This window comes from Microcebus murinus, chromosome 2, assembly GCF_040939455.1.
Source record: "Microcebus murinus isolate Inina chromosome 2, M.murinus_Inina_mat1.0, whole genome shotgun sequence".
NCBI lineage: Eukaryota > Metazoa > Chordata > Mammalia > Primates > Cheirogaleidae > Microcebus > Microcebus murinus.
In genome coordinates, this window is record NC_134105.1 from 120572159 (window position 1) to 120587278 (window position 15120).

The window sequence follows — 15120 nt, forward strand, 5'->3', positions numbered from 1 at the left end:
ATATAAGTCTTAAAGATGTCTGACAACCATGACACATCAGAGTGGCTCAGGAAGAGCAATCTCAAGTGCAAGGCTCTTCTTAGGACTGCCCCACTGACCACCTGCCTCCAGCACTCCAGAGAATGACACTTCTAGTCATTATCCCTTAGCTTTGGGACCGGCTTGGCCCTCTCCTTTACTCTCTCTCTCATTGAGTGTGAAAAGGTTTATTGTATGCCACTCCAAATTATACCATTCTGGCATAAGGATTATTTTGAGCTAAAGGCAATTAAGAAAAAGCAGACATAGGATGAGCTCTCTGTTATCCTTCCATCTGCCTGGAAGTCAAACATAAATTCCCCTTGTGAAAGTGCCTCCCCTCACACCCACTTTCCTTACCAGCAAGTAATAACAACCTTCTCACTGGAGATGAGATGGCACCAAGGAAGAATCTACACCACAGTGGGGAACCTTTTCATGTTGGAAGGCCCCATTAATTTAGATATAATCAAATAAAGCCACATTCAAGAAACTTCAATTAGATATATTTTAAAATGTACATTATTTTGTAAAAATCTCACTACTATGTGCTTAATCTCAAAAAGTGAAAACTATTTGTTAATTTTAAAGTTAACTAACTTTGACTTTGCATGTCTGCCTTTTGTTGGAAAGCATTTGAATATTTGGTTGCAGCACGGAAGTACACAGTTTCAGTTGATCCTCTAGCTGGGTATCAGTCATTTGAGACCTTAATGGTGTCTTGATTTGGATTAGGTAGGAGAATGTAGATTCGCCGCAATAAGTGGTTGAAAAGCAAGAAAACATTCTTTAGGCATGTTGCTGAAGGCTTGGTTATTCTGCCGCATTTATCCGTATTTCAATTAGATCTTTCTTAGCATCAAACAATGACTTTAAAGTGTCACCTACGGAGAACTCAATCAATTCCATCTGTAGTTCTTTAGGTGCCTTGGTGACATCAACTAGGTGAGGCTGAAATGCTAATTCGAGTGTGATGTCATGATTCTCAAAATCAGTGAACCTTTCATTGTATTTTCCAATAAATAGGTCTATAACAGCTGCATATTCTTCAAGTGATTCATACATATATCATCCTGCTCATCAATGACTTTTGCTAACTGGAGAAAATGTTGATGTGAAATTTCCTTTTGAAGAAGAAGTGTTTTCATTTTTTCTGAAATGCTTGGATTTTTTTTGCCACATATCATATATAGACTTAATTTTACCTTGCAAAGATATATTGAAGTTATTTTGATTTGACATGATATTATGCAGAAATGCTGTGTTTCTATAGCAATCTTCTTTCAATAATTCACATTGTTGATTCTGTTCTTCATAAAATTTAATTATCTGTTCTCAGATAAAATTTTGGCTAATACCTGTCCTGTGATAGCCAACACACTTTAGAATGATATGGCAAAACTACACTAAATACCTTATTGTTCAACTTTAGCATGTTATCAAACTGATGATGCTGTGTTTCATTTGCACAAATATAGTTAACAATACTTATTACTTGTTGCAAAGTGGCACTTAAAATAGTAGCCTTAGCACAGAGATTTTGCTGATGCAAGATACAATGAAAAGAAATGAGAGCATCTGGATCTGTTAATGCTTTTTTTATCTGTGCGATAAACCCTTCATGTTTTCCTGTCATGGAAGGTGCAACATCTGTACATTCAGTCACTAAATTTACCAAATGCAGTCCAACTTCATGACATTTATTGTGAAAGTTGTTGAACCCATCTATTCCCTGTTGTCTGTTCGAAAGAGTGCCCAAAGCAAGTAACTCTTTGTAGCAAAGAAAATTTCTGTTATGACCCAAATGAAGTATAAAATCTGTCCTGAGTCAGTAGTATCAGTTGATTCATGAAAAGTGGTTGAATAATATATATTTTCCTTTTGAAGTGCTGCATGAAGTTGTTCTGTTAAGTTGATGGCTAATTCATGCTGCTGATCAGTTATGGTTCTCCTTGAAAGAGGCAGTTGTTTGTACTTTGAAATGGTATTGGAGTCTAAGCCTCCTACAACTTTGACAATGCATTCTTTCACAATTTCTACATCACTGAATGGCTTCCCTTTTCCCCCAAGTATATAAGCTACTTTATAAGTTCCTTCAGGTCTTATTGCTGCCTGAAAGAATTGTCTTTCTTTTGCTTTTCATCTTTTAATTTCTGTAGTACAACCTTTCATACTTCTGCCTCTAATTTAAAATATTTTTGGTTCTTATGAGTGTTATTTTGTGTGTGTGTGTGTGTGTGTGTGTGTGTGTGTGTGTGTGTTTTGAGACACAGTCTCGCTTTGTTGCCCAGGCTAGAGTGAGTGCCATGGCATCAGCCTAGCTCACAGCAACCTCAAACTCCTGGGCTCAAGCAATCTTCCTGCCTCAGCCTCCCAAGTAGCTGGGACTACAGGCATCCACCACCATGCTCAGCTAATTGTTTCTATATATATTAGTTGGCCAATTAATTTCTTTCTATTTATAGTAGAGATGGGGTCTCACTCTTGCTCAGGCTGGTTTCGAACTCCTGACCTCAAGCAATCCTCCCGCCTCAGCCTCCCAGGGTGCTAGGATCATAGGTGTGAGCCTCCGCGCCTGGCCTCTTATAAGTGTTGTAACACTGATAAGCATTGAATTTCTTCAATGTTTCAATTCTGGTATCACAAGGCAAGCTAATCATCATATCCTTAGCAGAAACAAGGTAATAATGCAATTTCCAATCCTCATCAAAAAATGTTTTCTTCCTTTAGTGTTCTTTTGTTCTTCTTTGACATGATGGGCTGTTAAGCAGACAGAATTAAAAAATACTGTCAAGCTGTGCAACTATTCCCAAATTCCACTTAAAACAGAAACACAGTGCCACGGTGTCAAAAGCTGATGACAGACTGGCATACTCAGTCCCCATAAACTCTCACCAACCAGCCTCATGCAGTAGTGGTGCCAGTCAAGTGAGGGAAGTTAGAACCAAATAATGAGGATATATCATAGCAGCTGTCAATTTAGCCCTTGTGGCTTACTAATGTTCTAATTGTGCCAGTCAATCTGGGAGGATTATTCGACTGAAACTTACTTTATTCTTTGGTTTTTTAAATACGTTCATTTAAAAAATAAAAACATAAAAAAAACCAGAAATGTATTAATAAAAATAAAAGCATTTGTTCTGTAAAATTTGGATTCAGTCAAAAGGCCACACTTAAGGACATAGAAGGCCACCTGTGGCCTCAACACTGGAGGTTCCCTGCCCCTGGTCTACACATAGAATCTACACAAATAAAACTCACTAACTACTCACCAACTTATCTACCTTTAGTTTCCCCATTTATTTGCATTCATACTATTTGTTGCCCTAGAAGCTCAAAGTCTTTTCCTGTTGTCGTGTCACTTTTCTGCAAAATTATTGTTCTTTATTAAGATGTTATATAAGCCCTAAGTTCTAACCATCCCTTTGAGTTAGTCATTACTGAGTTTCTCCCATATGTATGCACATTGCATGTGTTAATAAACTTATGTTTATTTTTGTCTTGTTAGCCTGTCTGTTGTCAGACTTATTTGTGGGGCCCCAGGCAGAGAACCTAGGAGGATAAAGGGGAAAAGCTTTTCCACCCCATAAGTTATTCATACAAAGGAAATTTGAGAAATATGTATTACTAACTGGTTAATTCGAAGGAGTTTTTGTTTGTTTGTTTGTTTGTTTTTAGAGATGTGGTCTCACTCTGTCACCCAGGCTGGAGTACAGTGGCATAATCATAGCTCACTGCAGCCTCAAAGTCCTAGGCTCAGGCAGTCCTCCTGCCTCAGCCTCCCAAGTTCACTGGGACTACAGGCAAGCACCACCACACCCAGCTAATTTTTAAAATTTTTTCTTGCTGTGTTGCCCGGGCTGGTCTCAAACTCCTGGCCTCAAGAGATCCTCCTGCCTCAATCTCCCAAGTCACTGGGATTACAGAAATGTACCATGGTGCCCGGCTCATAAGAGTTTTTAAAATTATTATTCCACTTTTTGGACTACTTTGTAACTCGAAAATTTTTTTCTCAAGTGTTCCTTGATTTATTGCTGAATCTCAACAGCAATAAATAAATTATTTGGAGTTTGGGGAGGAAGAGGAAGAAAGGCTCACTGAGACTCTTCTAGGACTTCAAAAATTCATAGAATCCAATCTTCCATATCACTGAAGGATGTTCTCAAAGAATTGTTTTACTTGATATTGATCAACATCCTATTCTGAAAGGATAACCTGAAAAAAGAACCATGGCTGAAGAATCACAGAAATTTGACAGCAAAGATGATGGATTTTTGAAGGGAAGCATGATGGAAAGATTGGGGAAATGGAAATGCTCTACCACCTATGGCAGTGCCTTTCACATAGCATTGTGTCAAATGTACCTAAATATTTGAAGTGTGACTTTATTTCCTCATTAAGATATCATATTTTAATTATTGCACTTAATACGTAGTATATATAATTTTAATTTTTTTTTTGGAGCATCAGAGCCAAATCATACAATTTCCAAATCATTTGATTAGTTTTATTTATTTTACCAGAATCCTTTTGGGCAAAAAGTTCTTTTTTTCTGGTTTATGTAAGAAAAGATAAATGCTTCTGCTAGTGTTCTGAGACCAAGTTAGTTAGATAGAAACATCTTCCCTACCATTTGAAAAGTCAACCAAAAAAAAAAAATCCTTTAAGCTAAAGAGTAACTAAGTTCTTAACTTCCTCTGCAAGTCAGAATGCTCCCTTGTTCTTAAATGCGAAGTGTCCGTGGCAGTGCTATTCACGCTTACATCACAGTAGCACAGTCTTCTCAACTGAAATCTGATGCAGAACATCAGTATGTAAGGAAGGTAAAAATGGAGCTGTTCTGTGTGTGTGAGAGAGAAGCCTCTTCCTTATAGTCTCCCTCTTCCAGCTGGACCTATCCTCACCCTAGGCAGCCCATCAAATGTGTCCTCCAAAATCTTAGGGACCTGAATATTATATATGTATGTAATATTCTAATGCTTTTAATCATTTTACCATAAAATCTTTATTTTGATGGATTGACTTATAGAGACAGGGTCTTGCTCTATCACCCAATCTAGAATGCAGTGGCACGATCATAGCTCACTGCAGTCTTGAACTCCTGCACTCAAGCAAAGTGGATCCTCCTGCCTCAGCCTCCTGAATAGCTAGGACTACATGTGTGCACCTCCACACCTGGATTTTTTTTTTTTTTTTTTTGTAGATACATGTTCTTGTCGCTGTGTTGCCTAGGCTTGTCTTGAACTCCTGGCCTCAAGCAATCCTCGACCTCCCAACATGCTGGAATTACAGGCATGAACCGCCACACCTGGCTTAAAATCTTTACTTTGCATAGATTTTTTAGACACAGGGTCTCACTATGTCATACCCAGGCTGCAATGCAGAAGCTATTCACAGGTGTGAGCACAACACACTACAGCCTTGAACTCCTGGCCTTAGCTGATCCTCCCGCCTCAGCCTCCTGAGTATTTGGGACTATGGACATGCATCACAGTGCCTGACTGTATTTTGTATAATTTTTTAAGAAGTTGTTTTTGGAAGAAATAAAAGTCTTGACAGCATTATAGAAATATCTCATTTAAGACACCTTGTAAATAATACTTTACATGTTTAAAATTTTTTTTGAGACAGGGTCTTGTGTCGCTCAGTCTGGAGTGCAGTGGTGTGGTGATAGCTCCCTGTAATCTCCAACTCCTAGGGTCAAAGGATTCTCCCACCTCAGCTCCTGAGTAGCTGGGAATAATGGCTCGAACACCCATGCCTGGCTAATTTTTTTTATTTTTTGTAGAGATAGAGTCTCACTATGTTGTCCAGGATGATCTTGAAATCCTGGCCTCAAGCAATCCTCCCTCCGCAGCCTCCCAAAGTATTGGGATTACTTTGATATAAGCCATGTGCCCAGACCTAAATGATTAATTTTTTTTAAGTTTTGTTTTTCTGAAAGTCTGGAAAAGAAACCAAACAATATTTTGCTAAGGGAAGCAATATTCCCCTTTCTATTTCTTTTTCTTCAACCCCAGTTTCATAATTAATCTATTTAATTATGACTACAGAGATATGTCAATACATATGTTTCTTTCTTTTTTTTGGTCTATATTTGGATGGGTTCAAAAATAAATATGTTTCTATTTGGTTACTTGCAGATTTATAACTTATTAGAGTAGAAAACTAAGACTTAGAAAAAACTTGCTCTCCCTTTAGCACTGTTTCTCCCTGTACCGTGCCATACCTTGTATGGAGAAACTGGCCTGGTTCTTAAGAGATCAAACACACAACTACAGAATCAAAATGCTAAATATGGACTAATTATTAGGGTAATTAACTAGTTATTTGTAAATCCTAACTAGTTAATTGTTAGGATAAAATTAGGCGACTGTCCCTAGAGGTGATCTTGTTTTTTTGCCTTCGTTTGGCTACAACTGATTTTTCACATCAAAGAAATGAATATAACACTTTAGCACTGAGATTATATTATAAAATTTTAAACTATGGATAATTCTTAGTTATATTATTACTAGGGAAAGATTAATTTGATCAGAGATTATCAGAACAATGTTTTGTTAACTGATTATCAAAGTAAATGGAATAAAGTTATTTTTTTTTTAATTTTTTTTTTTTTTTTTTTTGAGACAGAGTCTCACTTTGTTGTCCAGGCTAGAGTGAGTGCCGTGGCGTCAGCCTAGCTCACAGCAACCTCAATCTCCTGGGCTTGAGTGATCCTTCTGCCTCAGCCTCCCGAGTAGCTGGGACTACAGGCATGCGCCACCATGCCCGGCTAATTTTTTTATATATATATCAGTTGGCCAATTAATTTCTTTCTATTTATAGTAGAGACGGGGTCTCGCTCTTGCTCAGGCTGGTTTTGAACTCCTGACCTTGAGCAATCCGCCCGCCTCGGCCTCCCAAGAGCTAGGATTACAGGCGTGAGCCACAGCGCCCGGCCAATAAAGTTATTTTTGCTTTGAGAATCTCAACTTTACTAGTTCTTTAAATGTATACTCTCAACATCATGTTGTAGGTTTTATGTTTTGTCATATTGTGTGTGTTTATAAAAATCTTCCTTTTAATTGTGGCCAGGCTTTCTAGCTTGCAGAAATGCTTGTGCACATCCTGGGATTGCAAAAAGTCATTATTATTGCATAAACACTTCAACTTGAGGGTGTGTCATTTCTTGGATGCACGGTCCTTGGCTTTTCTGTCCATACTCTATCATTTTACTCTAATACCTATCTTCTGTGGAGATTTCGGTAATCTAACAAAGATTGGAGCATCCTGCTTTAAATACACGTTAAAATCTGTTCTTGTTATTAGAAAGCAAGAGTGAATAAAGGTCAGCCTTTTAGATGGCTGGCTGGCTGATTTTTTCTGTGAGCCTCACATGTCAGGAGAAGCTAGTTCATCTATCTGTCTGTGGGTTTAGGATTCAACAGCATAAGCTGTCAGACTAACACTGATTGAAGGTGGACTGGGAGGGGGAAGCGCATCTGTCCAATGGCTCGCCATTGGCTTCTTATTACAGCATTCTCCCCTGAGACACGCTCTGCATGCTCATTCACCTACCTCCTCCTCTTCCCTCCCCTTCCCTGCCTACCCCTTCATTACTGATTCACAGCGAGAGGCAGCAGCAGCAGCAGCAGCAGCAGCAGCAGCAGCGCTGCTTGTCACGAATCAAGGATTGCAATGAGCTCATCCTTTTCTCCTTGCAGCTTCACAACTGCCCCGGCTTCCTGGCTACTGCTGCTGCTGTCTGCTCGCACAGACACACACTCTCGCTCACACACCTACACACACTCATGCACTCTCACATGCTAGACCCTTCCAAGCAGCGTGTCCGTTTTCACACATGTATCTGAACTCTTCCTGCATCACTCTTGGCCATTTTCTTGCATTTGACTGCTTTTGCTGTTTTTTATTTAGATAAGTATTTGATTTCATTTTCATTTCTCAGTCTACTTTGGGCCTCTTGCACAGTGGATAATATAGCCAAAATGTTTTTCCTGTGGAGACATTAGCTGACAATTCCCACCACAGACTGGCTTGTGCGTCCTCCCGGGGAGACCGAAGCCTGGCTCCCTTCCCATTGCAGTTTTTAAAATTGTGGATAAGAGATCCATCTTTCTCATTCTGGATACCTACTTACTGCTCATGGAAGAAGGGGTGCCCTGCCCAGCCCCAGCTGCTAAGCTCACACCTCCTGTCAAAAAGTCCCAGGACATGCACGACGAGAGGAGCAAGCTGGTGAATGAGTATGCGTGTCGAGTGCTGGAACTTCTGGGAATGGGGCATCGTCTGTTTGTGCCTCGGCTTCTGGCGGTGAGACTGTTTTTTATTGAACTTCATTTGTAGGGAATCTGCTACCCTCTGTGAAAATTCCTGTATCTCTGGAAGAGGCTTGTGGTCTCCGGTTTTCTTTTCCTTCTCCCCATTCTGCTGAGAAGGAAGTGCTGAGGGGCCACTGCTGTGCAGCTCGTTTGGAGCCTGATCCACGCCACTCCTTAATTGGCTACAGGAGATCATGGCTCTTTTCTCAGAGCCCAGGGTCACATTAGTGGCATTATCTCTGTGACAGCAAAAAATGGTTTTCTGGCTGGCTAGACTCAGCAATAAAGCAGAATATCCAAGTGCTTGATGGAGGCATTCTGTTGTTTATGTCTCAAAAGGGTTAAATTTTACAACAGACATAGCCACTTCTAGACTAAGTGTGGTTTCCTTTCCAACCTCTCCGTTTGATTGCCAATTTGATTGTTCTGTTCTGTTTTGTTTTGTTTTGTTTTTTGGTCGGGATTTTACCACCTAAAAATCTTCTGGTAGGAAATGGAAAATTTCTCTCCTGGAATGATTGCTCTGTGTATCTGTGAAACAGCTTAAAGCCGATAGGTCTGTGCTGTGAATCTGGGAAGTCTGACTTGCTTGTTATCTGATTTCCTGAATAAGAGAAAAATCACCCTTCTTCATTTCCTGCCAAGGGTTAAAATTAAATACCCACAATCACTGTTGCAGAGTTTGTCTTTAGTGGCTTGAAAACTATACCTAGCAACTATTCTATAATGTAATTGGTCTACAGTAATCATATACCATTATTTGGTAATTGAACAAGAATAATTTAGCTTTGTCTGTTTTATAGAATGGAGTTTAATACCATTTCAGACTGTTTTCCTCATGATGGTTCTTTCATATTCAAGTCTTTCCATACAATATTTACTTGGCTGAATTTTACTCTTTTCTCTCACATATCTCCCTCCAGTATAGTTATCTTTACAATTACTAGTTCAGTATTCATGTATGTATTTACATGCAAAATAATCTCTTCTGTGTAATCATAGCAGACATGTTAGGTAGCCACGTACATAAGGAATTTCTCATCCTGAAGAAAGTCTGTTTATCATTGCAAAACAAAGTTAGAAGCAATGACTATCAAGTGATTATATGAGGTTATTTTTGATAAATATAGTTCCTTTGTCATTTAAGGCAAAAATAAAAAGAGCTCAATGCCTATGTTTTAGTGCCCAGGTGAGGTCATTGTTTCCCTGAACACATTTTTTTCTTAATAAAGGAGAAAACTAAAGATTCATGATTCTATTAGAAAGGAATTTTTCTTTTCAAATAGGAAGTATTTTGTTTCAGTTTTGACACTATGAAGTGCTAAAATACATTTCAGCCAATTCTCTACATCTCTGAAGAATATTAGCTTGGTCTAATATAGTTCTGTATCTTAAAGACTACTCAACTTTGTGGACTTAAGGGCTTCTACTGGTATCTCCAGTAATTCAATACTACCTTACCTCATTTGGCATTTATATTTTTAATGTTTTGAAGGAAAACAAAATTGATAACTAGCAATATCTCTAATACTCAACTCTGCATTAGAGATGAATTTAAACTGCCTCTAGTTTTAAAAAATTAGTCAGCAATAAAATTCACAGGGAGTTAGTTGGGTTCACAGACTTGAGATCTTTGGGAGGTCATATATATCTGTAGTTGCAATTGTACAGAGTCTGTTTGGTTGCCAAATTAGGTATCTGAGGCAGTGCATATCTTTGGTTGTTTTGAGCTCTCACATTCAGACCCTAGGTGCTGGCACCACTTGCATTACATGTGGAAAGCATATGCCGAGTTTCTGTGGGCCCATTTGGAAATCTCTGGCTTTGTTACACACAGTTGCACTTGAAAGATTATTGGTAGAACCAGGGTACTCTACATTTTGGGAAAACACAAACCTTTAATTAGCAATATGTCTATAAATTGGGATCTGCTATCCAGTGAGTTACTGCTCCTAGTTTGGCATGTGTACCAGGGGGAAGGACAGTTGTTCAGCTGTGTGTTATTGGATTGGCTAATGAGTCAGGATCGATGGCTAATCTGCACAGGGTGATGATCCTAAGAGGAATCCTGCCACCCTCAGTAGTGCAGTGTTTTCTTTTCTAATCAAGAGGGCAAGTGCTGAAATTTAAAATGGGTCTCTGTGTCTTTTTAGCCATGTTTTAAACATGAATGCTTAAAGGTTAAAGACATGCAAATACCTTATTTTAAAGACCCCGGAAATTTTTTTCATTGTAAGAAAAGTTTAAAAAAAAAAAAAATCAAATAAATGAAGATTTGCCAAGAGAGTATTGTCCATTTGGACTGTAAAATTTATTTATCATTCCCTGATTCACAGAGGGACCACCAAACTACTAGAACACTAGACTTCTATAACTCCTAGTTGGAAAGAGGCCACTGATTGAATAGAATATGCACATTTGGAAATTTTGCTTATTGCCCTTCAAAGGTACACCCAGTAAAGGACAATTTCCCTGTAATAAATCAGGTACAAGTACTTCATTTTAGTTATTACCATAGGACATAAGTTCTTTTTTTTTTTTTTTTTTGAGACAGAGTCTCGCTTTGTTGCCCAGGTTAGAGTGAGTGCCATGGCGTCAGCCTCGCTCACAGCAACCTCAAACTCCTGAGCTCAAGCAATCCTCCTGCCTCAGCCTCCCGAGTAGCTGGGACTACAGACATGTGCCACCATGCCCAGCCCAATTTTTTCTATATTTTTAGTTGTCCAGCTAATTTCTTTCTATTTTTATTGGAGACAGGGTCTCGCTCTTGCTCAGAGGTGGTTTCGAACTCCTGACCAAGAGCAATCTGCCCGCCTTGGCCTCCCAGAGAGCTGGGATTACAGGTGTGAGACACCACGCCCGACCCACAGGGCATAAGTTCTAGGTGCAGATTCACCAAACACTTGTCTTTAGTGAAATTAAAATACTAAGCAGGAGATATGCTAGGCACTAGCTAAGTAGTGTTTCCTCTTTCTAAAGGCTGTGCTTCAAAATGATTCTCAGACCCCCAGAAATATTTTTTGTTGTTGCTGAGATTGAGACATAGTCTTGCTCTGTTGCCCAGGCTAGAGTGCAGTGGTATCCTCATAGCTCCTTGCAACCTCAAACTCCTAGGGTCAATCGATCTTCCCGCTTCAGCCTCCGGAAGTGCTAGGGTTATAGAATTGAGCCTATACTCAGCCTAAAAATATTTTTTAGCTGAATAGAAATCTTGTTAGATACCATAATCTAAAGGAAGCCATTTAGGACAAAAATAGTGAAGGTAAGAAACAATACCATGCTTAGATTTTTTTTTTCAAATAATCCTCCAAAAGAATCAAATCTAGAATTTGCTGCCTATTAGAGGTCCATAAAGAAAGATTTATCATCCAAGAATAGTGAGAAGTTTGGAATAGAAGCATCTGGAGCTAACACTCAGTCGTTGGAACTGTTGCTACTCATCCTGCTTTTTTTAAAAAAAACAAAAAACAACACTTTAAAATGTGATACATGATTGCACTGCATTTTTCAGTGGGAAAAACACATTCAAAATGGTGTCAGCAATGGCACATGGTCAGAGTCCATACTCTCAGTGTGTGAAATTTGGAGAAAGAAAAACTTTTTCTGTGCTCATGTTCAAAATTTCTTCTCTCCTCTTTGGATGTTTTTCTTTTTGTCATTCCATGGATTTTTTTCATATCCATTCCGTGACATGAGAAGTTATTATCATATCATTATATATTAGAATTAGTGTTAGCTATAGTTTCAGTACTGATACTCTGAGTACTTTCCACAGTGAATTCAAAGGACCCTCACGCCAAGGAGAGTTGATATATGTAAGTGAATTATCTACCTGTCCCTTTAGTAGCCATTTTAATGTTTCCTATTGATCAAATTTCCTATGTTGTCAAGTTGTATACTATTTTATTTGTTTTTAAATTTGTGGACTTTGTTAAACCATTAATTTTAAGCAGGGATGAAAGAGCAAAGGAGAGAATATGTCTCCCATTTTTACCTCCATTGCCAAGAGCTGCAAGGATGGCTCATTAAAGAAAGAATATAACTTTTAAAAGAAATTAGAAACCCCAATACAGAGCCAGGTGCCATGACTCATGCCTGTAATCTCAGCAACTCAGGAGGCTGAAGTGGGAGGATCACTTGAGGCCAGGAGTTTGAGACTAGCTGGGACAAAATAGCAAGACCTTATCTCTTTAAAAGAATGAAAAAAATATTAGCCAGGTGTGGTGCCACATGCCCTCTAGTCCCAGCTACTTGAGAGGCTAAGGCAGAAGAATCATTCAAGCTCAGGAGTTTGAGGCTGCAGTGAGTGTAATTGCATCACTGTACTCTCTAGGCTGGGTGACACAGTGAGACCCTGTCTCAAAAAAAAAAAAAAAAAAAAAAAATCCCACAGAAAACCAAAACCCAAATAAGGAAGTTGCCATGTGTACATGTGTACTTCTTATGCCCTCCAAACTCTAAAACTCAATTTTTATGTCAAGATAAGTCCTAAATCTATTCCCTAATTTGCATTGTGTAAATTTTGACTTTATAATACTGGGTATGCTTGAAGTGGACCCTTTATAAATTCATGGAGCAATTTATGTTGATGTCTATTGTGTGCCAGGCAGTTTGCTTAATTCATTTTCCTGAGCTAAGTGCAAATGATACTTTTACATTAACATCCTCCTTACCTTTCCCTCTGGATATTTCTTCCTATGTAATTGAAAGGAAATAGGAGTAAGATTTGTTTAAATGTCTTTAATCTTTTTATATAATCCTATTCAAATGAAAGAAGTAATGTCAACTTTGAAGATGTACTTGGTAAATATGTTTTATATCATCATCATTAAAAGAAATTGTTAGAAAATTTAGGAAGCAAAAAGTGGATGATAGTAAAGCCACTAATTTCTAGGTGTTATAATAGTTCTTATTTAAAAGCTGGTAGAGGCCGGCCTCTGTGGCTCACGCCTATAATCCTAGCACTCTGGGAGGCCGAGATTGCTTGAGGTCAGGAGTTCGAAACCAGCCTGAAGAAGAGCGAGACTCCGTCTCTACTATGAATAGAAAGAAGTTAATTGGCCAACTAATAAATATAGAAAAAATCAGCCGGCCAACTAATACACATAGAAAAAATTAGCTGGGCATGGTGGCTCATGCCTGTAGTCCCAGCTACTCAGGAGGCTGAGGCAGAAGGATTGCTTGAGCCCAGGAGTTTGAGGTTGCTGTGAGCTAGGCTGATGCCACGGCACTCTAACCTGGGCAACAAAGCGAGACTCTATCTCAAAAAAAAAAAAAAAAAAAAAAAACGCTGGTAGAGTTCTTTCCTTTATTTTACAAGGGAAGAAAAATATGTCTTTGCTTATTTAAATTGCCTGTTTCTTTTTTATATTATCTTCTGGCTGACATTATTTACCATATAATGTCAGGAAAGTAGTTGCATTTTCATTATTTTACTCTTCCCTCACTATTGTTTAGAAGGCAAAATAGAAACACTCTAAGAATTTCCCAGCTGAAGAACAGCCTTTCCATTTTAAATCGATATTTCTAGCCTGATGGGATTCTATGTAAGGAGCACAGAGGTATAATGATAAACCAGAAGCCAGCACAACCTCTTTTGGGTACGTGATTTGGTTCTTGAAGTGTTAGTCTGCTTTTTAGGGGTACATTTTTAGGGATCTGATCATCACAGGGTCATGTGTTAAGCCTGTCTTCATTGTCAGGGTAAAGGATGAATATTTATACAATTATAAACTTAATTATAACCATGAATTAAGTTATCTCCATAGCCAGCTCATTAATAATTAGTATGTGTTAGAACTGGTTCTGGAGCCCTGGTTGAAGCCATGTTTTATTTTCATAGAAAGCACTGCTACTTACATTTTGGACTAATATTACATTAATATTCAATAGTTGTGAAACATATATATTTAACAAAATAATATGTAAAATATGATTCAGATTTTGTTAAATACATGTAAAGTGTGTGTGTGAGGATGAGAAAAAAGGACTGTAAGTAATGTAACAAAATGTTAATTACATTTATCACCTATGGATGGTGAGACCTTATGTTAGTCTTTTTAAAAAATATATTTTTTTTTCTTTTGAGCCATGAATATGTAATCAGAAAAAAATATATTACCCAACCTATGACCCAGCCACATAGACATACACACACAGACATATACAAATTATGATCAAAAAAGAAAGTATTATTTCAAAAAAACCACACAACTAAGTTCTTATTGAGACACCTAAATCTTTGCAAAACAGGAAGTGTCTATCCCTCCATGATAGAAGGAAAAACTGCTTAGATACAGTTGTCAGAAAATGGAGAGTTATCCCTATAAACTTAAAATCTAGTATGGCATTACAAAGGCATTTGAGGTTATACTAATGATTATGGAAGTCTCTTAAAGATAGGAAATTGTAGGAAAAAGCCCATCATAATCAAAGTAAGACTGCAAGTTGCTTCTAGAATACTGGCAAGCAGTGTTTTTGTTCATGAGTTTTTGCATACTGGCATTTTATTCATAATGAAATTAGCTGTATTAAATTCCATAAGAAGAATGTAAGTTCTTCCAACTTAGACTGCCTGATTTATGGAATTAAAAATGTCAGTGATAACAGGATACTGCTTTTAGCCACTAGAATATCAGTGTCTGAGCATATTTGAGCAACACAGAGACAGTTTACCAAACTGTCATCCCTTATATTTCTTTCAGAGTTTGAAAAATGATTCATAAAATACCTTCACTTACTTCATTCTAAAATATTTGAGATTGAAGCCGGAGCACTCTGT

At 38.1% G+C, this 15120-nt stretch overlaps 1 protein-coding gene across 5 annotated transcripts in view; it reads left to right on the top strand.

The window, feature by feature from the left end:
* Window positions 1-15120, top strand: part of RABGAP1L (RAB GTPase activating protein 1 like) — a 689918-nt gene that overhangs the window by 527233 nt on the left and 147565 nt on the right. Inside the window, exon 1 of one of the 5 annotated variants that reach the window (XM_012765068.2) lies at window positions 7681-8331. The exons of the other annotated variants lie outside the window; for them this stretch is intronic. Within the exon in view, the coding sequence (XP_012620522.1) occupies window positions 8164-8331 (168 nt within the window). The 5' untranslated portion in view covers window positions 7681-8163. Of the gene's footprint in view, window positions 1-7680; window positions 8332-15120 lie in introns of those variants that run through there. 5 annotated transcript variants of the gene reach the window in all.